General features: G+C 42.2%; 2 protein-coding genes across 7 annotated transcripts in view; one reads left to right on the forward strand and one right to left on the reverse strand.

Moving 5' to 3' along the window:
* Positions 1 to 16,590, reverse strand: part of LIN54 (lin-54 DREAM MuvB core complex component) — a 39,743-nt gene extending 23,153 nt beyond the window's left edge. For 2 of the 5 annotated variants that reach the window (XM_085578175.1, XM_085578174.1), the window contains exon 1: positions 183 to 910. In XM_085578175.1, the coding sequence (XP_085434301.1) occupies positions 183 to 875 (693 nt within the window). In that variant the 5' untranslated portion in view covers positions 876 to 910. Of the gene's footprint in view, positions 1 to 182; positions 911 to 15,946; positions 16,052 to 16,109; positions 16,158 to 16,450 lie in introns of those variants that run through there. The other 3 variants (XM_021549318.3, XM_021549319.3, XM_021549317.3) reach the window with 3 other exon arrangements.
* A 341-nt stretch (positions 16,591 to 16,931) lies between these two features.
* On the forward strand, positions 16,932 to 25,851 carry COPS4 (COP9 signalosome subunit 4). Of its 2 annotated transcripts, XM_085578177.1 has the most exons (11): positions 16,932 to 17,028; positions 17,877 to 17,999; positions 18,117 to 18,196; positions 18,962 to 19,113; positions 20,137 to 20,240; positions 21,005 to 21,158; positions 22,272 to 22,422; positions 22,747 to 22,917; positions 24,202 to 24,317; positions 24,712 to 24,796; positions 25,294 to 25,851. In XM_085578177.1, coding segments are annotated over exons 3-11 (1,068 nt in total). In that variant the 5' UTR covers positions 16,932 to 17,028; positions 17,877 to 17,999; positions 18,117 to 18,195; the 3' UTR covers positions 25,428 to 25,851. The 2 variants fall into 2 exon arrangements, with proteins under 2 accessions (XP_085434303.1, XP_021404905.1); XM_021549230.4 differs by lacking the exon at positions 17,877 to 17,999.
* The last annotated feature ends 51 nt before the right edge of the window (positions 25,852 to 25,902 follow it).

A 25,902-nucleotide genomic window follows, 5' to 3' on the forward strand; every position in this document is an offset into this window, starting at 1 on the left:
AGCATAAAATGGCAAACGCATCAACAGATGAAAGCATGGGCTAAGAGCAGCATTGTATTTTTTAATACAAAGAACAAATGCAAAGGCTGAAAGCAACAGTGTGTCAATCAGTGCAGGAAACAGACAACAATTGCAGCAACAGAACTGGTTTTAGGAAGTTTCATCAGCATAACTCATTTTACCTGTACTGTTTTTACTTGCTGGGACTGCAAGACAGAGGGCTGGGCCGCAGTGTTTATCAGCTGACTTCCCTGCGTCAAAGCTGAGACACCCACAACAGGTTTCACTTCCGACCGACCTCCAATGACAACTTTGATCTGCTGGCCTTGTACCTTGGACTCTCCACCCTGGGCTTGGGACACGGCCTTCTGCGACTGCGGGAGCTGGCTGTGGGGTAGTGCTAAAACAATGGGCTGGCCAGACTTGCCCAAAGTTGTTACAATCAGCTTTTGCCCATCTGGTTTAATACTCTGACTGCCTATTTTAATATCAGTGGCCTTGTTCAGAATAATCTGATTAGCTGAGATAGTGACAGGGGTCTGAGCACCAAGTTTATGGAGGCCACCTGGGAAGGCAGGCTTTACAGCTGCATTCACATCAGGGCTTGGGGCTGTGGTGGTCAGTGCTGTATCTCCTGAGTGGCTGCTGGGCACAGGGACCGATTCCGTGGTGACTGTGGCTGTAGTCGTGGCTGAGGAGTCGCTGGTGGAGTTTATGTTCACTATTTCTTCCAGTTCTGTTTCCATGGGAATAGACTCTCCCATTGGCGAAGACACAATAACAGCCTCAATGCTGTCATCTTCCACCAGAGTTATGCCAGTGTCCATGATTTCCTCAGGGAGCAAGCTGTTCACTTCTGCTGAAACCACCTCCATCTTAGTAGCTGTGGCAGTGATGGCCGGAGCAGGTACTGCAATATTTTAAAAAGTTATTGGCTTCCAGAAAACACATATTTTCAAAGCTTTATGAATAAAATTACCAAAGAAGAAAATACAGTCAATTTTTTTCAGACTGAAAGTATTGTGCATGCACAGGAGGGATATCATGGGAAAAAAAACTGTTAACAAAATATAACCTACTAGGCTGAATTGAGTCTTGGTAATAATTTATATCAAACCTTTACAACATCATTTGCTGAAGTAAAATAAAGGCATTACCACTCCACTCTTTACACCACAATACACCAAGAAGCAGTGCTTCCCCCCTGAAAATATAGGCACAGACATTTAAACCCACTGAAATATAAAGCAAGAGATAAACAGCTTTTAAAAAATCAAATAGATGATGATGTTTTCTCATACATGCCAACACTGATTAGCAGGTTATCTTACTCAAGAGATTTATTATCCATACCAGATGTAGCATTATCACCAAATTTTCATTTTGGAAATCTCTGATAAAATCAAATGACTATTTAGTGATGGACTTGAACAACCCCAAAAGCTCAATCAACAGCCACCTACCACAGGATCAATCCAAAGCCCTGCCACTCACAAGATGAAGAGATAATCCCTTGATGCCAGCTATGAAAAGAGCTCAGTAATTTTTTTACTTCAATACTCACCAGAAAATTTATAACACACAAATTCATTATTCATTTTAAAGGTGTTCTAAAAACAAAACAAATAACACACTGTATGAAAAAAAAGGGATTTTTTTTAAGATCACCCAAATTATATATTAAACAAACACCTGCAGCGAGATTCAAAGCCAGAGCCACTTCCACTTGAGAAAACCTAAAGACATTGCTGGAAATGGTGGAACTGTACCATTCCCTTAAGGTTGTATCAGTGTCAAGAGTCTGAAAACAGATCAGCTTAATAAGGCATTTTCTGCACTTGCTGACCCCATGAGCACACTTGGGCCCGGGACGGGTGAGCACACCATGTGGGTCTGCCTACATGCTCCTGAGTACTAATTATAAGCTCAAGGGGACAAAACCCTTGCAAATTCTGTTTACTACTTGCTAGGAAAAGCAGAGCTGAGTTTTAATACTAATTCATGAGGAACCATGCCAGTGAAAACACCGACCAAATGCCCAAGTGACATTATTTCCTCTGGAGTCATTGTGGGCCCGTTTTGTACAGCAGCTAACTACCAAACAGCTGCATTTCACCCACAAGGTGGAAGGATTGGGGAAAAAAGCCCTGCTAGAATTACACAGTTTCCACACCGAGCTCCAGAGACTATGCTGGAACAGTCCTGGCCTCCCTGATTGCCAAGGGTGCCACTCTGACCCTCCTCACCTCAGAGTGCCAGCCAGACCAAACTGCCCTGACACTCAAGAAGCCTGAGCTCCAAAAGGACTGCACTGACAGTCAAACTCCCAGCTCCCTTATTGGCAGGCATTTAAAGATACAAAGTTATCTGATGTCACTGCCAAAAATACCTCCTATGGAAAGCATTTCTCCCCCAGTAATGCCTGCACAGTGATGCCAGCCCTGGTAAGCAGCCCTAGACAAAACAGCCAGCTCCAAGAGACACATTAGTAGTACTATCATATTGCTGCCTTAAAGTCAAATAGGTTAACTGCATAGATGATTACTCCAAAGTAGACTGTTTTTGAATACAGCATATGTTAAGGTCACTAGGCCTTCTTCTGAGCTGTGTCACTTGACTGTCACCTCAGCTACTTGAAAAGGCTTGCAGCTCAGATAGCAAAACTTCAAACTATTTCAGACACAAAAAAAATAAACCTCAAACCAAAGCATCATCTCGTTCTATACTGATATGCCCATAGGCCTTGGATCCAGAAGTTAGACTCCTAGTGTCAAGCACAATCCATGTAATAATTGCCTCCAAGTTTGAAAAGGAGAGAATAATCTAAATTGGACAGGGGGAAACCCACCTCACTCTGTAATTATAAATAGTTTTAAATAACTTGCTTTGTATTCCGTTTGTACATGTTTTTCCCAAGAAGAAAGGCCATTCTTAGCATCTTTTAACAGTATGATCATAAAATACTTAAATATATCTAAGTAGTTTTATAGTTCATCAGGTATTTGCATTCTTTATCCTTGCCATTTGGTTATGTTACAAAGCAGTAAGTACTTATTAAATACCTATATCTAGTTGAAAGCATGTTTATATTAAAATACATGGAGTCAGGCTTTTAAACAGCATTTTGAGTCCAAACTAACCACTGCAAATCAGAATGCAGAAGAAAAAGAAATATCACATCTAGTCTGGAATCAGAAACTGAGAAGTGAAAAAGAAAGAAACATTACTCATAGTTACTGGATTAACAACATATGCCAATCACATAGGAAGATTTGAAGTTATCAGGTAATTTTAAACTTAGCTTTCATTATTGCATTCAGGCTAGTGTGCTCAACAACAGCAAACAAGAACTGTAACACAACCCACTTGGTCCATTTCTTCACTGCAGGTTGGACATGACTGGAATAGATACATGAAAGCCAACCATGAAAATTTCATCCTGGCTACACCAGAGGCTGCTGTCAAAGGCATCTTCAACATCCCTGCAGATTTTTACTTCTTGGTATCTAGCCAGAATTTCTCAACAGTTCAGCTGTTTGTTTTTTACTAATGCTTTTATACAGTTTCCATTTTTCCAGCTCCACTACTAAAGCGATTAGCAACAGTAAAAGCATGCCAACCTCTTAAGAGCCTAACAGCCTTGAGATCGTCAAGAAAGGGTAGCAAATAGTTTTAACTATTTAAACCCTTCAAAGTTTCCTTCACTTAGCACCTATGTTTTGAGTACTGAATAATGCATAAGTGCTAACTACAACCCCTTGAAAAGATTAATCACTTTGTGTTTACTCAAACCTTGAAGGAAAAAAAAAACAATCTAGACCAAGGAAGTGTTTAAGCTTAAGCTTCGGACTAGGAAACTCAGCAAATATCCTAGGTTCAGATTACTAAACACAATTTTAGCCTACAAAAACAATGGCCACACAATTAAATAAAAGTTCACAAAAAAAATCATATAATGAAGATTTGTAAACACAGCTAGCTCAGAACACCCAACCAGCCAAACACATTAAAAAAAAAAAAAAAAGTTAGACTAAAGCATATTGTCAGCAAAGTCCTGGACCAACAACTTAGAAAAATGCTAGGCATGGTAACGAGAAGGAGAGGAACAAACTCTCAGCTTGAGCAAACCACCTGTATTCATCTTACTCACAAAACAGATTCCTATTCTTGATATTCAGGAAGAAAAATATATGATGGTGTAAAGGATAAAGAGGATTTGTAAGGAAGAGGATAAAGAAGATCAGGATTATAGGCAAAAATACAGAATGGTGTCTGACAGGTATCTGTGAATTTTGATCTTTTCTCTCCATCTAGCATGTCACTGCAAAATCTCTAAGAAACTCCATTAAAAGTATTGAGATCAATCATATCAACACCTTTGTTGATAAATTACCAGAACAACCACACTAAACAGGAAAATAAAATATCAATATAATTAAGCACAGTGATCTACAAAGAAGTAAACAAATGCAAGACATAAAAATATCCTGTATTTTACAATAACTGCATTTTATTACATGAAGAAATGTCTCTATTTCACTAAGAATAGCCAACCTTCCTGCCTGCAACCATGAGCAGTTAGAGTAGGGTGACAGGTTACAAAGCTACCAGTAGGACTATGTATTGCAGGCAAGCAAAACACACATTTATAAATTCAGCTTATACAGAAACAAGGCTACTGAGACCAGCTTTACCACTGCTGAGACCACCTGAGAAGGTGATGCGTGTTAGCAAGGCCACAGCAACAGAGCAGAGAGCCAAGGCACTCATCATCATTTGTGGCTGCTGGACTGCTGGTGCTCAGCCATGGGAACACTCTGGAATAACCCAACACATCTAGGAACACTGACCAAACCTGCCTCGAATCACTGGCAATGCTCATTTTTTAACGAAATTCCCAAGTGTTACTTTCACCAGAAAATAAGGAAACCAAATCAGTAACAGCTTTTATATGAACACCTCTTGAAGTACAACACAAACCCACACTACCCAAAATCAAAAGCCTCATAAATGCAACACATCTAAGGTACCCCTGAAGCAGCAGGGATTGTCTTGGGACCAGTAAGAAAATGCTAAGCGAAACTAAGTAACATTGCCAGATACAGCAGTATCTGTTAGTAGTTCTTTAAAGCTGGGACAGATACACTTAAAAGTAGCACCCTTAAGAGCCAACGAGAGCAAATATTTTCAACTTCCGAGCTAAAACTATGCAAAAACCTTTAAAAAAGAAGTATAAAGAAGAACAGTGAAGCCTGCCCCCAAAAAAGGGCAGAGTGAAGCTGAAAATCTGAGTCAGATGAATAGCAGAAAAGTAAGAGTGAACAACCTAACAAGTAATTGTTCACTGCAAGTACAGTGGACTCTAATGAAAATGAATATAAAAGAATGCAGGATCAACATTTAGTCAGTACAAAAGGGGCGACATTTGGATTTTCCACAGCTGAGACAAAAATGTGCCAACACCATCTCTTCTCTTTCCAATCAGGGTGCAGCAGAGGACCGCAAGCAGGCTATGGCTCATATTTTTAAACTCAAAAATCCCACATTACATGGTTGCATTCATAAAATTGGCATATTTTAACCTTAACTAGCAAAGGTTTAAAAACACAATATATTTCGTTCCTAAGTCTATTCATTAGAACAAAGTCAAGAGCAGGAGGAAAAAGGGGAAATACAGAATGGATCCTTGAGGATTTAAGTGAGAAGTATGAGATGCTGTCAATTACATTTTAGTTGCTTTTCAAATTTTTCAGCTTCTGCTTATCTGCTCTCTCCTATCCTAGCAACTATGTAAACTCCTGAAGGCTGCTGAGCTGAAGAAATCAAATTTTTTGGGACCTTAATACTTTGAGATTAAGCAATTTGAAATGCCCAGCCCTCAAGTGCCAGTGCCTAGACCTTTCTGCCAAGGTAGGGACAGGTAGCAGACCTGTCTGCAAAAGGTGTACCCAGATGTTGGATCTCCTGCAGCAGGTAGTAGGAAAGAGTTGGATTGCTGGTTCCAAGCACAGGCTGCAGGAGACTCAACAGTTCACAGCCAAAAACTCCCCCACCAGCACACCCAGAAGGGACAGGGGAAATAATGCTGAAGCATGGAGGCTTGCAATGGCAAGGACTGGCAGGAGGAAGAGACTTCTCCCGAAGACTGAGGTGCCCTTGCCAAACTGCTTCACTGCTCTGCAGACAAAGAGGAAACACCCATCACAGCAGGAAAGATGCTAAGGCAGCCCCATCTACTCCCTTTGCTTGGGGCTTGTGTGCTCAGACCATGGGACTTGCTTCAGAAACCTGGTCTGTGTGGCACTGGGGGATCCATCTGATAGAGAAAGGAAAGAGATCTTTGTCCATAGGCTTGTCTGGATGGTGAGGAGGGTTTTAGACTAAAGTTGTCATAAGAGGGAAACCGAGGGTTGTGATCGGGAGCAGAGTCTGGTTGGAGGCCTGCAGCCAGGAGTGCTCTCCAAGGGGTCAGTACTGGGTCTAGTCCTGCTGAACCTGTTAAATGATCTGAATGAAGGGACAGAGTGCATCCTCAGCAAATCTGTGGATGATTCAAAGCTGGGAGGCATGGCTAATACATCAAGAGATTGTGCTACAATTCAGTAAGACTTGGACAGAGAGGAACATAATGAAATCCATCAAAAATAAGTGCAGGGTCCTACACCTGGTGAGGAATAATCCTACACACCAGTACAGGCTGGGGGTTTACCTGCTGGAAAGCAGCTCTGTGGAGAAGAACCTGGGAGTTCCAGGAGAGCAGTTTCATGCAAGCCAGCAGTGTGTGCCCCTCTGGTCAAGAAGGCCAATGGCATCCTGGGGTGATTTAGGAACAGTGGGGTCACTATCTAGAACTGCTGCCCAGAGAGGTTGCAGTGTGTCCTCTTCTACAGAAACCCACCTAGACACAAACATATGTAGCCTGCCCTAGGTTCTGTTAGACTAGATGATCTCCAGAGATCCCTTGCAACCCCACCCATTCTGTGATTCTGTGAGCAGCTAAAAGGTGCAACAATTTAAGTACAATCCAGTGGAAATAAAAAATAAAAGCATGTTGCAATTATCCAATCATGGAACACTAAGTAAGCTCTCCATGCTGCTATAATTAACAGATAATAGTACAAAATATTGACAAGGACACTTAAAACATGAGCACCCACTCCTGCCCAAAAAACTCAATACAGAGAGGAAGAAAGAGATTATGTTATTTGCAGACACACTGTAAAGAAAAAAAAAATAAGTTTTCAAAAATATTAATGTCTTACTGTCTTCAAAATAGAAATGTTTTACACAACTGCATCTTCTTCCTTCACCGCAACAGCTGCTACAAATACACTTTAAGACTCAGCTATCCTGTGACCTATAGCTGTTTTCTTCACATCAAAACTTTTTCTCACATAGAAGGAATCTCAGCATGCTACCATAGAAATACAATAACGCACACCAAGTACAAAAGCAATTTTTACAATTAAACTAACAAGGTCCTTAGAAAGAGTACATAACTAAAAATCCCCATGAGTCAGAGCCTTTCGGGCAAAATGGAAGGTGGAAAGAAAAAGGAAAAAAGCTATAACTAGGTTTTGGATAAAAGAAACATGTCATACAAATTGCAAATGGTTGAATTACATTACATGTACAAGTGATTGCATTGTTTCCTAGAAAACCAGCGTTTCAAAACACAGGAATATCTAGCTGTGGATTGGACAAGCCCCTTTCCACCACGAGAAAATACTACATTGCCCAAAGGTACGACCTATTACAAAATAAGATTATTAAAGAAGAACATTCCAGCTGTTGAGAGGTACTGAGCAGTATTACTGAACAAAACACAACAAAATTCCAAGCACTCAGTCATTAAAGTCTTAAACACTGCTTGTTTACCACACACCTCACTCACAGCAACTTTCCAGGAAAGTACTGGAAATAACATTCCATGCAGAATACTTCAAAGCAGTTCAGATTGTTTCTGTAATGGGAAACAATGTTATACTTTCAAGTAGAGCTTTAGGCAAATTAAAAATAAAATAGAAACTAAAAATGAGAACATTTCCCTTCACCCTTCCCTTGGTTTACATGCCAGTTTCAGTCATTTTCAAAACATGCCATAGCACAAAACACAGAACTGCACAGGTGCTATGACCACTAAATACATTCTGAAGGTGTTCACTACAGTGAACAATAGAAATTTTGGGTTCGTGGATTCCAGGGTCTTTACATTTAATCAAGTGCTTCTAACCTTATGTTCCATACAAACTTTGGGGTGAGACCAAAAGTAAAAAGCGCTAAAATAACTTCAAGTCATTTAATTTTTTGTTGTGTTTAGTAGACCAATAGTAAGGCACTGCGAATCTAAAGTTACACTGAATAAACATGTAGTGAACTTAGCTTGACTGATAAAAAACCAAACATCAAACAAACCTGAAATGTGAGGAGTGCTTATCACTAGGCCAAAAAGAAAAAAAAAAGCAGATTTTTGTCTTCTACATACAGCTTGAAATAAAGGTCGTGCTTTCCAAACTCCAGACACTCCTTGAATGTGAGGCTACAGAAGAATTCGGAGGACACAGCAATATCACACCATGAACACTGAACAACAAGTGTGAAAACTACCATCATAGACTTGATATCAAGTTCCTCACAGACTTTCAGCAGGTGTTATCATATTGCACACCCTTAAGATCAGGCTTGCTGCCAGCAATGTCAGCAAGAGTACATTTTAGAGCTGTATGTATGAACAAGAATTAATCATAACAGAATCCTAACCTACCAGTTTTACTGAGACTTTGCCAACTGGGAAGCACAATGATGATCCAAGTGCATCTCACCTATACTACACTAGCACTGCCCCATTAGGTACAACACATGAAGTTCATTCTAACTGAAACAAAAACCTCCCACAGTACACTGATTGCAGTGAGGTATTTAATTTCAAAAAAAATATGCTATAATGGCATAGAAAATTTTGTCCTGAAAGCTTAGTTCACTATGTGGCTTCTGCAATCATGATTCTTTTCAAAGCTAGACCACAGAAATGAAAACTAGAGAAAAACCTTAAGACAAAAAAGTGCAGTGCTTTAAAGGTAGTGCTGTCAAGATCTGAACAGCAGTGAAAACTGCTATGGCCACTACCACTTTTTAAACTTATCTAGGTTGGCTTTCTTCATTTTTTACTCAAGTAGAGCATTAAAACAAAGATAGCCTGAGCAGTTACCTTGCAGTGATTTGCAGGAAAACATGCTTCTAGCTGCAATCTCAGCAGTTCTACCAGCTTTAAACACGACAACACTCCACAAGTACAGAATATATTCACTTGCAGAAGGGCTGAGCTTGAAGATAAATAGCTCACCTAGAGGCAAACCAGGATTTGATTCAAGTTCCTTCAAAAACCACTATTAACACCTCCTTCCCCCTTCAATCTCTAGATACTAAAGCACTTCTGCATTCTTTTTGGGAAAACTTAAACAACTATGATTGTGCAATAGCTGACTGACCTTTGTGGAATGAAATTCCACATTAAGATTTTGAGTTGAGATCAATTCAACAGGACAAATAGGAATTTCTGTGGAATCTTCATCCCTGCTCTAGTACCATGTGGGTCACTTCAAATGCAAGCTGCTCAGACCTCTGAGGTCTCATATGTCATAACATAACATAACAAGAGCTTCTGAGACACAAACTCTTAAGTTTCATTAGCTGTAGGTAAGAAAGACAACAGCTTTGGATAAGCACTTCAAAAAAACCCCAAAAACTTACAGACAGGACTAGCCAGAAAGAAACATTTCAGTGACTAGGACTACACTGTATCTCTTACAACCTTTGTTTTCAGTACGCTGAAAGTGGTGCAGCGATATATTGACACTGTATCTCATTCTATCCCTGGAGAAGCTTTATTGAAGGTAAGATGCCAATGCCGCTTAGGAAGAAGAGCTCTGCGTGCACTCTCCATGCTGCTCACTGGGAAGTCTATTCCAGTGCCCAATCCCTCTCTGGGGGAGGAACCCTTTCCTAATACCCAACCTAAACAAGCAGCAGGCCTTGAGAAAAGCCCTAAATCCGTCTTTACAGAATACTCTTCTAAATGTGATTTTCATGGCAGATATGGTCAACCACCCATTGAACAAGTCAACACTGTCCAAGTTGACACAGATCTAGAATGTTCATCTCCTTCTCAGAATTACTAAGTGAAGAAACAATAGTATGCAAAGACTTAACTGTATTTTCTCATGGAAAAAAGCTGTTTGGCTTTTTTTAATGTAGCAAGATCAAGCTCTTTACTACATCTAAAACCAATTTGTATATACAAATGAAGCTTTTGTCAACTTTTTTTTTTTTTTGGACAGCTTTTGTCAGTTCATAATTTTGATTAACATATGGCAGGACACTGGAGCTGACCTGTAAGTTGGCTGGTTCTCTGTGTGACTCAGCTGACCTAGTTCATCACTACACAGTGAACAGCACCACACACCCACAAAGAGCTGGACACACCTGAATCACAGGCTGTCACTCTGTAAATTCTCCCACAAACCAGCTCAGGACACACACCCAAACAGCTCTGTGTCAAACTGTACAGTCCATTGAAACCAACTCAGCAGCAGCAATAAAACTTGAAAATAACTATGGGATGTCGTTCTGTAAAATTTTATAGCATCTGCATTTATCAATGCCATTAAGAATTTTAGTTAAGAATCCAGGACATCAAATTTGTCAAAACCTTTTATTAAACCTACTTCTTCTTGCTGACATAACATCAAAACTCACCTTCCTGCTCAATAAAGAATGAGCTCTTATTTTTCCCAGTCATTCCAAATGGTAAAAATTCACAAGTAGTTTCCCTCTTGCCTATTTTCTGCTTCTCTCTTGGGGAAATGCACTTTTTTGTTTGTTTTTGTCCACAAGAAACAGGAGTGACAAACTTTGCCAATATCATTGACTGCAAAACTGACTACAGCCTTGCTGGTCATTGCAGTGTAGCTAGTTCACACTATTGGCACAAAACTAATCTCTACAAATGGAAAAACACCCACTGGTCATTTAATGGTCCAGGAATTCTCCCAGCAAAGAGAAAACTTATTTTAGGAGAAGATTAATGCATAACAGCACAAGGTTCATAGTTCCCAGAGATTCTTGACTGCTTGCTAATGCAAAGGATTTAGAACACCTACCTATGCAAAGTAGAATCAAGTCACAGTTTAGAAAGTGAAGGTCACTTGTTTGCCTAAGTTGATTTCAAGAGGAAAACAAATTTTAGAGAAACAAATCCTTTTATTGGGTCATTTTATAAGCAAAACAAACTAAAGAACAGGCTAGGTAATCTCCTTATTTGCCTTGTTCTCATATCCCTTTTTGACAAATACAAACAAGCACATCAACTATTTCAGGCAACTGAAATTCACAAAGAACACGAAAAAATAGGAAATGCAGTTCTTAAGAAACTATTGACACCCGACATGCTTTCATTCGTTAGAAAAGCCTCCACAGAAGTATATATATAATAAAAACTCACCCTGCTCTGCTGACATGTTGTCAAACAAAAGAGCACAATTGCATGTAGGTGATCTTGCTGTACTACATTTCTCCTAATTAACTGCCATTCTTCAATTTTGCTATTTTTTCCAATAATGGGTAAAACAGTGTCATTCATTTTAGGTGTTCCCCATTTTCTTACTCTCTCTGACACTCCATGCTTTGTCTCTAAAACTGAAAAGTTTGTTTTGTCATAAAGCAAAGAATTACAAAATCACTCAGCACTGTGTTTTTTCAACAGAGAGGCTTTTGTTTAAGCTTACTAAGCTAGAGATGCTTTAATAAAACACGTGTCATGAAACTAGGAAAAGATGAATCCATGAGGAAGCTATGATTAACAAGGGTAAGTGGAAAAATTAATCACCTAAGACTGCAAACTCACCATGTTTGCATATGTAATAGCAGAGTGAAAGCATTAACACAGTAACAAAATATGTATGTGGAACACAGACAAAATTTCCATTCTCTTTCCCAATGCCCACATAAGACAAGTCATGGAGGCAGTTTGTCTACATGCTTCCCCAAGGATCGCAGCTCTAGGTTTAGAAAATACAACACCAATGGCATACAACAGGAAGGAAAAAAACTCAACATCATTCCTTATCAGATGCTGAATACATTACCAGTTTAAGTATCCAGTCTTTTTTCCAACAGTTACAAGGAATACTTAATACCAGGTGTTCTTCTACCACAAATTAACCATCTATAGTCACAAAATAGTTCCCAAGGCAACCATAATTCCCTCAACCAACGCACACCATTCCCTTTCCATTACTCTACATTCTGCTAAGTGAGTGCTTGCTGCCTGAGACACCGCACAAACAACTGTGTGCAGCAGTTCAGAAGAATGGGCAAGGTACACAAATCAGCAACACCTACATGTTTAAACTGACACTTGTAAAATGATACGTACATGAGAATTTTATATTACACAGTTGAGGTTTTTGGGTTTGTTTCATTTTTTTTTCCATGGGAAGATAGCTTAAGCTCATGTTCCCACTGCCATGTTTATAATGGTGGTGCTAGCTGATTTCTTTTTAAGACTGGATAGAGAAAAAAAAAAAAAACCAAACTTGTCCACATACAAGTTATGAAGAGATCCTTCTTCCCTTGGCAAGTTCTGAGTCACTTATGCTTCCATTATAATTTTAAAAGGAAAAGAAAAAGCTGAAACTCCTTATATGTCAATGAACTGATAATTATACACTAATAAAAAAAGCACCTGCTACAATTTTATAGGACTTAGTATGAGCAATATCCTAGCAATACCTTTATTGCACAGTTACTTCAAACACCATCATTTGCTACTTTGTGTGTACACGAGCAGCAGTATTACTTTCCCTGTATTTCAACTCCTTCTGTGCTCTATGCCAGCACTGCTGCTAAAGGTCTCCTGTCCGCCTTCAGCATCTGCCTTTTTGTTTCCATCCATTTTCCCTCCTTGTGCTAGCAAACATCTGTATAACCGAGAGCTGCAAGAGCAGCCCAGATGAAGGAGCCAGGCAGGAACAAAGCCATCCAAAACCAACTGTAGGTTGTCACAAACCCATTTTCTCCATGCCACTGACAATGGTGTCCAGCCCAGGAAGAAAACTAATCTACAAAGTAGTAAAAAAAAAATCTGGTGAGTCAGTGTGTTGAGACAGCTCTGCTCAAAGTCTATGAGCACCAGAGCAGCACCAAGGGATCACACCTGAAAGACTTTTCACAGAAACAAGTTTCACCCAAGGAAGACAGACTTCTTGAGTCTGTAATAGAAACTGCTGTTACTCCAAAGGAATAGAAACCCCAAGTCAGTCCCTAAAAATGGGGATTCTGTATGTACCTAGAACGCATACAAGAGATTAAAGCAGAGCCCAACACCAAGGGCATACCCCTCACATGGGCAGCACGTCCAATAGCAGGATAGCTTCTGAAGGGGAGTGATGCACAAATTAAGGAGCTACCAATCTACATCCAGATCTGGAACATGGGAATCTCTACTTCACATAGCTTTGCACCCCATGACTAAGGGATTATTTTGTTAGTCTCCCTCTTTCTTGTGCAAGAATATTCCTTTGCAGACTTCTAATGTTGTCAGGTGAGCAAGCTTAGTCACAGGCTGTACTGAAAGCCACATGTTGCTTATCAGCTTTCTGAGCAACTGAGGAAACCAAGCTATTCATCTAAAAGGCCTGGCAAAGTACAAACTTTTGAAACAAGAATTCAAGAAACATTTCCCACTTCTCTTTGGGAGCTCCTGATAATAATAATAATAATAAAAAACCTGAAAAAAAAATCAGAGTCTATCTCCTAGATACTTGCTATGAAGAGGCCCACCAGACCCTTGCACTGCTGTAGTGCACAGCCTCTGCAGGACATTAGGATGTGCTTCTCACAGCATGTGAGCACTACCTCTATAGCATATATAGAGAACAAAAGCACAATCACACCAAGTGACAGATAAGGAACCACAGTTTGTTGCTGAAGCAGAAATCAAAACACAACCCCTCCAATCTACCTTAGCTCTGATGTAAGGGAACAAGCCAGTGTAAGGGAAAGGAACCTAAGGGGCTCTGAGGGTTTTTCCAAATCTAAAATAAAAGATATTGTAATTCACAAGATAACAACATCTCTAAGGCTGAATTCTGACAGTACTCTTCATCATCACCTTTCTTATGCACCTGTGGTTTGCAGGTACTCCACCTGAAAGCATTTAAAACTTCTCAAGAATCCTGACAGAACTGTTCAGAGCCTTTAGTTACAAGCAATCTGAGCTGGACATCAAAGTATAAGCAAACCAAACTTCAGCAGATAGTTCTTGATATGTAAGCTGAACAAGCAGCCCTGCATAACACACTGCTGTAGCTTATGCCATCACAACAAGCATAATGTACATTTTTATCCCATTAGGAAGGCTGGGCTGCGTTTTCAAACACACTCTCCAAGCCAGCCTGTAAGATTGTTTGGCCTACAGAGAAATACAACCACACATCTCTCTCTAGGTTGGTGCAACTCTGTACAGGGCATGTAACTAACATGTAACTCAGTGATAGAGATGTAAACTGGATATCCTGACAAATAATAATTTAAAAAGAAAAAACCACAAGTCTAAAGCATTTTATTTTACAAAAAGATTCCACTGACAGAAGAAATATATTCAGCTGATTTCCTACTATTCTTCTTGCCTCCAATATGCCAGCAGCTATTGTGAAGAAGATAACCACATACTCAAGGATTGAGTAACCTGATTGTTATTGCCAGTTTCATGTAAACATTGCAAAGAACACTTCAAGTTATTTTTCTATAGTCAGTATTTCCTACAGCAACCTTAATATATTTCAAGAAACTGTTCAGAAGGATGAAACTAAGGAAAGGTAATGAAAATATCTGTCCTTTCCTCACCTGACATCTTAATTCTGAGAGCTTTCCTCCTGATTACAGTATATTTCAGTGGACAGTTTCATGTGGTCTCAATGCCACAGGCTTTCCAGAACCCAAATCCTCAATATCAAGCATAATTAATACATGACATGCTTCAAATTCAAGCCACAAACAACTAAAAACAATCTGAATACTGATATACCTCATAACAAGCAAGATGGTGACAAGAAAACTGGGACTAACCCAAAAGATGGTCTGGCTACATTCACAGAATCGTCAAGTTTGAAAGGCACCTCTGGAAATGATCCTGTCCTACCTCTCTGACAAGACAAGGCCACTTGGCGCAGGTGACACAGGACACAGACCACAGAGATTCCACAACCTCCCAGGGCAGCCTGTTCCAATGCTCTGCCACCCTCAACATAAAGTTCTTCCTCATGTTGAGGTGAAACTTCTTGTGTTTTTGCTTATAGCAATTTATCCATATCCTGTTGCTGAGCATCACCAAAAACTCTGGCACCATCCTCTTGGCACCCGCTTTTGAGATATTTATATGCATTAATGACATCAGTCTTCTCTAGACTAAACAAGCCCAGCTCCCGCAGTCTCTCTTCATACGAGAGATGCTCCAGATCCCTTATCATCACCGTGGCCTCCACTGGCCCCTCTCCAGGAGTTCCTTGTTTTTCTTGTGCTGAGGAGACCAGAAGCGGACACGTTCCCTTGGAGCTGGGGGCTGTCCCCAGCCGGGCAGCGCACGCCCAGGCCACAGCTGCGCGCCGGCACGGGGTGAGCTGTGGAAGCACCGCACCCGCTCCGCGGGGCACAGCCGGAGCGCGCATCCCGCTGACACAGCCGCGGCGTCCTCACCCCCCGGGGCCGCGCCCCGCTCTTCCCGAACGCCGCATGCCGGCGAGCCGCCGGGCCCCGGAGCCGCCCGACTCGCTGCCCCGGGCCGGGGCACCGGGCCCCGCCAACCCCGGGCCCGGCGCGGCGAGCCCCGGCGGCCGCCGGCCCCGCGCGGTGCGGCCGCTGCCCCCGCGCCCCCCGCGCCGGCTCTCACCTGGCGGGAGCGGCCCGGGCCCGTCAGCGCCGGCGGCCGCCGCCGCATTTCGAAAGATCCGCCATTTTCAGCCCGTCACCGCCGCTCCCGCCCCCGCCGCACCTGCCCCCGCCGCCCCGCCCCGGCGCCGCCCCCGAGCCGCGAACCCCAGCCCCTTCCGCACCGGCGGGTCCCGCGCAGACCCCGCTCCGCGGGGGAACCGCGCCGCTCCGCGGGGGAACCGCGCCGCTCCGCGGGGGAACCGCGCCGCTCCGCGGGGGAACCGCGCCCCCGCGCGCAGCTGGCCCCGGCGAGCGGCGGGGAGGCGACGCGCCGGGCGGGCACCCCCGCAGCGGAGAGGCGGCCGGGACCGACTGTCCGCGCCATCCCGGGGAGCCCGGCCCTCCGCAGGGAGAGCGCCCGGCGAGGCCGGGCCTCTTCCTTCCCGGCGGGAGGTGGCTGTCAGCCGTGCCCGCGCCCCCTTCCCTGTCCTCCCGCCGCCGCTTTCCCGCCCCTCGCACTCACCGGGCGGGCGGGCGCTCTTCTTCTTCCTTCGCTAGCGGCGCCTGTCGCCGGTGCCGGCGCCCCCCGGTGCTGCTCCCGGCGGCCGCGGCGGCGGCGGCCGCGCCCGCGCCGATCCCGCCGCCGCGTTTGTTCAAAATCACGCGCCCCGCGCCATTCCCCCGCCGCATCCCATAATACCGCGCCGCCCTGGCAACCGCCGGCGCAGCGCCCCGCGCTTCCGGGACCGCCCCTCCCCGCCGTCCGCTTCCGGGGCCGCGCGCGGGCGCCACCCGTGGAGGAGGAGGCGGCGGTGGTCCGGCCTCATCCCACTCGCGGTGGAAATCCCGTGGGATCCTTATCTCCGTGGGATATCCCCCCCCCAGCCCAACCAACCACGCGCGGGGCCGGCCCGCCCGCGCCCCTCCCGCGGCCTGCGCGCGCTCCCCGTCACGTGACACGCGCGCTCCCCAACCCCCCCCGGCGGCGCGCGCGGCTCCATGGTGGGGGGAGGCGGCTCCCAAGATGGCGGCGGGCGCGGTGAGGCAGGACTTGGCGCAGCTGATGAACTCCAGCGGCTCCCACAAGGACCTGGCGGGAAAGTGAGTTGCCGGCCGCCTCCGCTGCCGCCTCCCCGCGTTGGGGCGAGCGGTGCGAGCCGCCCGCGGGGTGTGGGGTGAGGGTGGGTCGTGTCCAGCGGCCGCGTTTTCTGGAATAAAAGAGGAGACAGAAAGGTTTCACTTCATGGCTGTGTGGTTTTTTTCATTCACGGGCTCCCAGGTGTCCGCTCGGCCTCCCTCAGGGCTCTGCTGCTGCCCCTGGGTGTGCCACAGCGAGAGGCCGGGGAGTTTGTTTTCCTCTGCTGCCGTGTGTGTGTCAGCGACCCTCCTGTTACTGTGAAGAATTATTACCTTTTCATTAGGCGCCTGTTTTGGACAGGGGTTGGGCTTCTCGTGGTGCGGTGTGTCACATAGGTTTTCACTCCCAGGGTGCAGTCAGAAGCGGATCTGTCACCTGGAATTCTTTGATTCCCTGCCCAGTTGCTTGTGTTCTAGGGGGGCTGTGTCACTTGTGGGATTTTCGTGTAAAACCTTGCAAATTTTCCCCTCAAAACATGGCTTCCACGTGGATGTAGTACTTCATCGGTGTGACACACACTGAGGAAAAGTTTCATTAGCTTGCTGAAACAATAAAACACAACTTAGTGTTTTTTGCAAAATAAACTCTTGAAAACACGTGGGGTACACCTGTGTTGGTGTCACGTGGCTGTAACAATATTATCACAACACTATTTCTCAGTCACATTGAATATGGCATTTTGAACATTTGATTACCTTGATTAATCTGAATCTATGAGCAATACAGTTTTCATTATTTTTTCAATGTGCTATCCTGGGCATTTTATTATTATTATTATTTTAAACTTACAAAATTGCACGTATGTTCTTAGATAATAAAATTATTGAGCTCTGTCATCTGAGAATCTAGTCCCGGGATTTAAGAAGAGCCAAGTACCAATTCCAGGTGAATGTTCATGACACTTGGGAGCAAACTGGAGAATTGCCATCTCAAGGTATAGGAAATATGAGCAAAAATAGGGCTCTGACATAGAAAGTACACAGAGAGTCAGAAGCTCTTAGTGAAAAAATGTGTGGTTTTTAACACCTTTTTAAAATTTATTTATGGACAGGTACCGTCAAATATTGGAAAAAGCCATTCAGCTGTCGGGTGTGGAGCAGCTTGAAGCTCTGAAAGCTTTTGTAGAAGCAAGTAAGTGCATAAGTGGTGTGAGTGGTTGTACAGTGAGTGAAGGCCAGAGCTATGTGGGGTTGTGTATTTGTGTCTGTTAGCTCTACATGAGACTGTGTAAATGCAATGTACTTTTGTCCTGTTGGAACTCAAACACAACAGGAAGAGGAACCCTCATCACCACATCCAGAAGTGAAGAGGGAATGGGTTTGTAAGCTTTGTGGTTATTACAGCTTTCCAACCTGTCAGCAGTGAAAGGTGAAAACAAAGCAGTCTCTCTTGAGTGCTGAAGTTTATACTGGATGCCAAGTGGTATTTAAACTGACAGCCTCTTTCTTCATCCATTTGTAAAACTGCCAAGAAATTGTTAGGGGTTTTGTTTGTTTGTTTGTTTGTTTGTTTTGTGTTGTACTGGGTGTCTGGCTTGTTGAACATCTCTGTAAATTATATCTGCTATAATTTTTAAAGTTGAGAATAAGCTCAATGAGCTTTAGCCCAAACAGGTACTTTGTCCAAGATATTTCAGTAACCGAGGACTATAAATCAGATGAAAAATTAATTTATCTGCCAGGAGTTAGAAGTCTGGTGACCTCTAGTGTAAACAGTTTCTGAAAGAAAAGAATGACCCACCTTTATAAAAAAAAAGAAAAAAAATCCCCTTTGCTTGCATAGTTTTTAAAATTTAAATATTCAAATTAAATGTAAAAGCAAATTATCACCTGTAGTGAAGGCACTGCAAAATTTTGCCTCTATTCTGTGTTTTTCTTCTGTGCATCTCTGAACCAGTGGTGAATGAGAATGTCAGTCTGGTGATCTCACGGCAGCTGCTCACAGATTTCTGTACACATCTTCCAAATCTCCCTGACAGCACAGCCAAAGAAATTTACCACTTCACCTTGGAAAAGATACAACCCAGAGTTATTTCATTTGAAGAACAGGTGAGAGATCAATGGTGAGATGGGTTTTGGCTCATGGGTTTGGCTTTAGTTTTTCCCCTCCTTGTCTGCTGACTATTTCAAGTCTTTCAAAAAGCTGCTCAAAACAGCTATTTCTACTTAGAGTCTGGTTTTTCAGTCCTGTACATGGAAAACCTGAGCTAAATGCAGAGAGCACTTAGGACTGTGCAAAGATTACAGGCTGTCACTTTATCATGGTGATGGACACATAATTCCTCTGCTTCCCTAATTGGCTTGTTACAATGAAAAAGTCCTTGAGCTGGGGGAGGTGTCTGGAGAGACAGGCTGCTACTCACTGTATTGCCTTTTACCTGAGCAGTAGAACAGACAGGTGGTGTGAAGAGCATGCACCTTGAAAAATAGCTTTTGTTTCAAAATAAATAAATTTTCTCTGTGTGTTTATTTTGGCCATAATCATTTTATCAGGAAAAAATATTTTCTTGGAATGCAATTCTGCTTAACTACTGAATATGCTGGTTTGCTTTGTCAGTTCAATTCTGTGTTTTGTTGTCCAAATACATAGTATCATCTGAGAGTTCTTAGAGAAATTGTTTATATAAAAAGGCCTTAGGATCTATTATTGGAGTAGAAAGTCAAGGCAGTTTCTGCCATGATTTTTATTTGCTTCTCTTTGTCTTTTTTTAAGGAGCTTTTACTCTGAGCTAAACAGGCTTGCATGTGATTCATCATGTGATTCATTCATCATGCATAAATTAAATCCAACACATCAGATGATTTCTTTTTTTTTACCCACACTTCTGGTTAAAAACCCAGGTTGTAAGCACTAATACTTTACCTGCTGACAGCTGCCCTCCAAAGCAGAAGTTTCTTCATTAGTATCTAATCACACATCACCTCATTCCTACTTCACATGCATGATTTGAGATGTAACTGCAAGAAATGGCTTGTGATTCTTGGTGTTCCAGTTCGTGAAAGATTTGTTTAATCTTTTTAAAAGCTTTATCAATGATGATTACTTTTGCTGTTGATTTTATTGTCTTTCAGGTGGCTTCAATAAGGCAACATCTTGCATCAATCTATGAGAAAGAAGAAGACTGGAGAAATGCAGCACAAGTGTTGGTGGGGATCCCTTTGGAAACTGGGCAAAAGTATGTTATACCCAGTTCTGTGGTGTTAGCTATACCTGCCCTCTCTGTACTGAACTAAACCTGCAAGTGAGAATTTTGGGGTTTGCTGCACCAGAAGTTACCCACTATTATTTATTCTTCTTGATAAACAAGTCTTTTTAATAGTACTTTTGTGGAAGTGTTTCTAAAGTTACTGAAAGGTCCTTGGAGGGTGGCAGTTTTTCAATGCGTCCACCTTCTCAGTTCAGAATTAAGAGATGGTTGGAAACCAGATTTGGATATTAACCAATGCAGTTGGGGATTCTTTTGTGCGTTTATGAGATGGGGTGTGTTTTAGTTTAGTTTGTTTGGGTTTTTTAGGTGTAGAACCCTTGCAGTTAGTTTTCTCTTGTCAGTCCTTTCCCCTTTCTCATTGTGCACATAGAAGGAATTGCTGTAGGTTTTGCCTGTTTTGCACCTATTTGTTGCACTGCAAGGTTGATTCTTAACTCAAGTGGCTCATCACTGGTGGCAAACTTCAGAAAAAACTGATTATGAGAGTGTACATTTGTGTCTTGGTGGGCATCATTATTTCTAGTGGTGTTTGCAGGAGCCAGTTCTGTATTGGCATTCATTTCAAATTTCCTTACTTTGTACAGAAAGCACTAACTTGGCAGTAGGGAAGAAGAAAGCAGGGTAAAGCCAATGTTGCTCAGTGCTTAAGAATCATAACAAATGTTAGAGCAGCTAAGAGCAAAGGTAGTTCTGGAACAACTCTGAGACTTGCTTTTTTCTTTCTTCTACAGGCAGTACAATGTAGATTATAAGCTTGAGACCTACCTGAAAATTGCCAGGCTGTATTTGGAAGATGATGACCCAGTTCAAGCAGAAGCTTACATCAATCGAGCTTCCCTGCTTCAGAATGAATCAACTAATGAACAGCTGCAAATCCATTATAAGGTTGTCTAACCTGCTTTATTACTTTCTCTTTCTAAAGGGAAACAATTCTACCTTGAGGTGTTTAATGCACTGCCACTAGAACTTTCATCATGAGAAAAGAGACAAAAGGAAAAGCTATATGGTTTTGGGAGCTTGAGAGACACATTTTAGCAGTTATTAAACAGCTCATTCCTTACCATTTGGAAATAACTCTGTAATGGTTCCATAAATACCAGCTTTACTGATAGAAAATAAAAACTAGGCTAAAAAAATCTGAAATATTGTTGAAAATATTGCCTCCACCTTTGTCTATAAATATAAGTGGGGGGAAAAAGCTACAAAAATATTAGAGACAGTAGTACCTCCCACCCCCCACTAATTAAGTGTCCCATACATAAAAGTAGCTTAAAGTCTTAAGTAGTAAATTGACTGCTGACATTTCTGCTTTTTTGTGGGTTTACTGTGTACATAGTTCATACACAAATTTCTCAAACCATTTTAGTAACTGATGAGCAGTAATTACAACAGTGTAGCAGAATTGGTCAAGATGTGGTAATGTTTAAAATTCTGTGACACAAAGCAGATGTGCCATGAGCAGTAATTCAGCATTTGGTGGTTTTTGTTTGCTGACTTCCCTTTCCTTTTTCCTTCATCCTATATAAGGTTTTGAAGTGTGCACTCGGTTGAAAGTGTAAATATTTTCTGTGAATCTTAGAAAAGCACAAAGAAAGGAAGAGATATCAGGTGATGTTCCTGTGCTGAAAGGGAAAAGCAAATACTTGAAACATAAATGGCTAAGGGGTAGCTGTCTGTGCCAGTAGTGAAGGGGAAACTCACACAAGTGCAGTATCAGCTGTACAATATTTCAATTGCTTAGGCTCAATACTTGGCTTTTCAACATTTGCAATGTTTAACATGTGAACAGTGGTGGGAAATGTCCTTTCAATTGATTTCCCTGATACTTTAGCAAGGACTTGTCAAGTCAAGCTAATTCTTTGAAGGCACACATTTCCCTAGGACGCAGAAGAGCAATATTTATGGGAGCAATCACTTGACAGTGTGCACATTTTACACACCTGTGTTATGCAGCCACCTCTGCTGCTTTTCTTTTTCTGAGCTGTCCTTCCTTTCTAGGTTTGCTATGCTCGAGTACTTGACTACAGAAGGAAGTTCATTGAGGCTGCCCAAAGGTACAACGAGCTGTCCTACAAGAGCATAGTCCATGAGACTGAGCGGCTGGAGGCACTGAAACACGCGCTGCATTGTACTATTTTGGCATCAGCAGGTAAAATACACCTCACATTTTTGTGTAAAAGGTATTTCCCGTGAAACAAGTCAGCTTGTGTATTATTTGTATGACTAAAATTTGGTGAGGAATCCAAAGCTGTGAACACAATGTCAGAATTACGTGTTGGCAAACTGTTAGCTCAGAGTTGGATTAGTTCAGTGTCTTTGCCTTTGAACTGAACACAACCAAATTCCTTCTTCAATAGAGCTTTGTGGGCTTTTATTTGCATGCATTGGGGAAAAAAAGTAACTTCCTCCTGTTTACCTCTAAGTACTTAGTGTTTTGGTGGTCAGTTATGAGAATTCCTCTTGACTTTCCTAGGACAACAGCGCTCCCGCATGCTTGCTACTCTCTTCAAGGATGAGAGATGCCAGCAGCTTGCAGCCTATGGGATCTTGGAGAAAATGTATCTCGACAGAATTATCCGTGGAAATCAACTGCAAGAGTTTGCAGCTATGCTAATGCCTCATCAGAAAGCAACTACAGCTGATGGTACACACTTCTCTAAAACCTTGTAAGGCTAGATGTTCATCCATGGGAGTTAGACTTCCCAAATCAGTCAAGAAGTGTCATGGAAAAGAATTTATTATTGCTTATATCATCATTTAAGAAATATTTTTCAGCATGTATAATTATATAGTAAAGGTTCTTAGATGTAGTTCATCTTTCTGATTTGCCATTAAGGTTTTGAAATACTCTTCTGGAAGATAACTTGTCACATTTTCTTTCCCTGTCCATGTGCAGTCCTCTTCACTGACAACTTCCCAGTGTTTCTGATGGAGTATCTGTCCTCGCAAGCTTCTCAGGCACTGTTAAGAGTAGGGTGCCTATAAACCTGTGACATGCATGCAGGCCATAAATGGTCTGCACTGATGATACATTTATTGGAACTGGTTCGTGACTTCACAGGAAGGTGACGTGGTGAGGGGATGGTTTGGCCCTTGCATATGTCTCCACTGACATGCCACTAAATCTTGAACATCTGAACAGTCAGAAAAAGTGTCAAGTAATGGCTTAGCTGGTATCCTAAACACACTGGTCTCAGTTTTCTAGATTGGAAGAATGTGAAAGTTGAAAAATACATAAGCATTAAATACCTCTGAATCAGGAAAACCTTCCTAGTTAAAAAATAGTTATTGATTAGGGAAAATAAGTAACCATGTACTTGCAGAAGTGAAAACTGTGTTAAAGGTACTTGCTAGCAATATGCTGCATTCCTTCCCTTGGTGACTTTGTTTATTTTATAACCTGTACTGTTTGTCCTTAAACAATGCAGGTTAGCTGGTGTTTAATAATATGCTTATCTTCAGCTGGAGGTTAAGGAGGAAATGAGTTATACTGTTGAAAACTGTTCAGTCAAAGAGAGAGACATCAGATAAGGGTTTATCACAAGCAGAGTAAGAGACAGGTTAATTGTACCCCCAAGACCATAATGAATAGTAAGAAAACCCTCAAGGGTCTTTCCACTTGTCAAGCTAAGATCACAGGAGGTCAAACCCCCTCAATTCAGACAGTCTTTTGTAGCTTCCAATTCTTCACTTGTTTAGAAATTAAAGGTTTATCTGTTTTAAAATCAGCCATGTGCCATCCATTTGTTTCTGTCTGCTGTCTCTGCACAGCTTAACAGTGATCCAAGGCAGATGCATCTGGACCTTCTGCACATGTAACACTTCAGAAAAAGAAAGAGAAGCATTTTTTGATTTGCTGTACTATATAAACCAATATTTCAATCTTACAGTAATGTTTTGGGGTTTTTTTCCTCATCTAACCCTAAAGGTTCCAGTATTCTGGACAGAGCTGTTATTGAACACAACTTACTATCTGCAAGCAAACTTTACAACAACATTACCTTTGAAGAGCTTGGAGCATTACTAGAGATCCCTGCAGCCAAGGTATCTCTTTCCTGTCTCTTTTTTTTTTTTTTTTTTTTTTTTTTTTTTTTTTTTTTTTTAAACAAGGAGCATGAATGGCATGAGAAAACGTCTCTGGTAAATATTAGGAAAATTAGTTAAATATTAGGGAATAATTCAAGATTCCATGTTATGAGGAATGTTAAGTATCTAGCACATCTTATGAGAATGAGAGTGGCACAATGTGGTATGAGCAGCAGTAGAGTTAGATGCCACTGATTGTCTAATCATTTAATGAGTGCTGTCTGTAGGTTCTTTTCCCCCTCCCCCCCCATATGTGAATCTGGTTAAAAACCCTTAAGACTGTTAAGTCTGAATAATTTCTAATTTCTCTGAGAATGAGCTAAGTTTCTGACATCTGTCCTTGTTATTCTAGGCAGAGAAGATCGCTTCTCAGATGATAACTGAGGGTCGCATGAATGGCTTTATTGATCAGATTGATGGAATTGTTCATTTTGAGAGTAAGTGCAACCACAGTATTATTTCTTTTTTTAGCACCTTTCAGAGTGAGCTTTTTGAGGTGGTCCCTGCCAGGGTAAGGGAAATAAGTTTATGAATAATCCCTTTTGCCTGAAGTGAGCTTGCTCGTCCTGCTGTAGCCAGGAGGTGGCAGAGTTGGCCATAAAGGACAACCTTTGACGCTTCACCCACTCCCTGCAGAGGTCTTTGCATCCTCTTACCCACAGGAAAGAGTGAATTTATTCCATCAGTCTCCTTCTAGGAACAGGTTCACTTGCAAGTTCTCTGTTCCAATCTGCTTCAGTGCGGGAGTTAGGCTTGTAACAGGCAGCCAAAATAATTGCAGCTTTTGAGTACAGAAGTGATCCTGGTGTCACTGCAAGGAAAGCTTCCTCTGTGAGCTAGGTGAGGGAAGTGGCAAAAGGAAGGGTTGCAGTTGACAAGGCAAGGGAATTGCTAAGACTTACTTTGTTTAATATTGGTTGTTTTTTCTTTTCAGCTCGTGAAGCTTTGCCAACTTGGGACAAGCAGATTCAGTCCCTGTGTTTCCAGGTGAACAACCTTCTGGAGAAGATCAGTCAGACAGCCCCAGAGTGGACAGCACAAGCCATGGAGGCCCAGATGGCTCAGTGACCGTGCCCCACTGTCCCAATGGACGCAGTCACCTGCCTGCTGTGCTGGCAGGGGGAGTTGAGCAGGACTGGGAAACAAACAAAACACCATCTTCACTTCCCCATCTCCTGCTTTCACCACAGCTTAGGACACAGCTAGCTGATACCATGTTTGGTGTGACAGGCTCCCAGTTCTTTGAGCTTAGATTGATGCTCCTGCATTGCACTCTGCTCTGTGGTTTTCATTTTAAAGAAGCTGTAATCTGCAGCAAGCTTTGGGTTTGGTTTATTTAATTTTTTTTTTCCACTGTTATTGCTATAGCTTTGTAGCCCTTTACTTTCTATGATGCGTGTTCTGCTGTGAAAATAGAAACACCATGTTTCTTTTAGTTGTAATTATTCTAATAAAGGCTGACATAAGCCACTTGGTTTAAGTGTTGTAAGGACCTGTGGTTTTGTTTTCAATTTTTTTCTTAAACAGTAACTTGAAATAGAAC

The sequence above is a fragment of the Lonchura striata genome, chromosome 4 (genome assembly GCF_050655825.1).
Source record: "Lonchura striata isolate lonStrDom1 chromosome 4, ASM5065582v1, whole genome shotgun sequence".
NCBI lineage: Eukaryota > Metazoa > Chordata > Aves > Passeriformes > Estrildidae > Lonchura > Lonchura striata.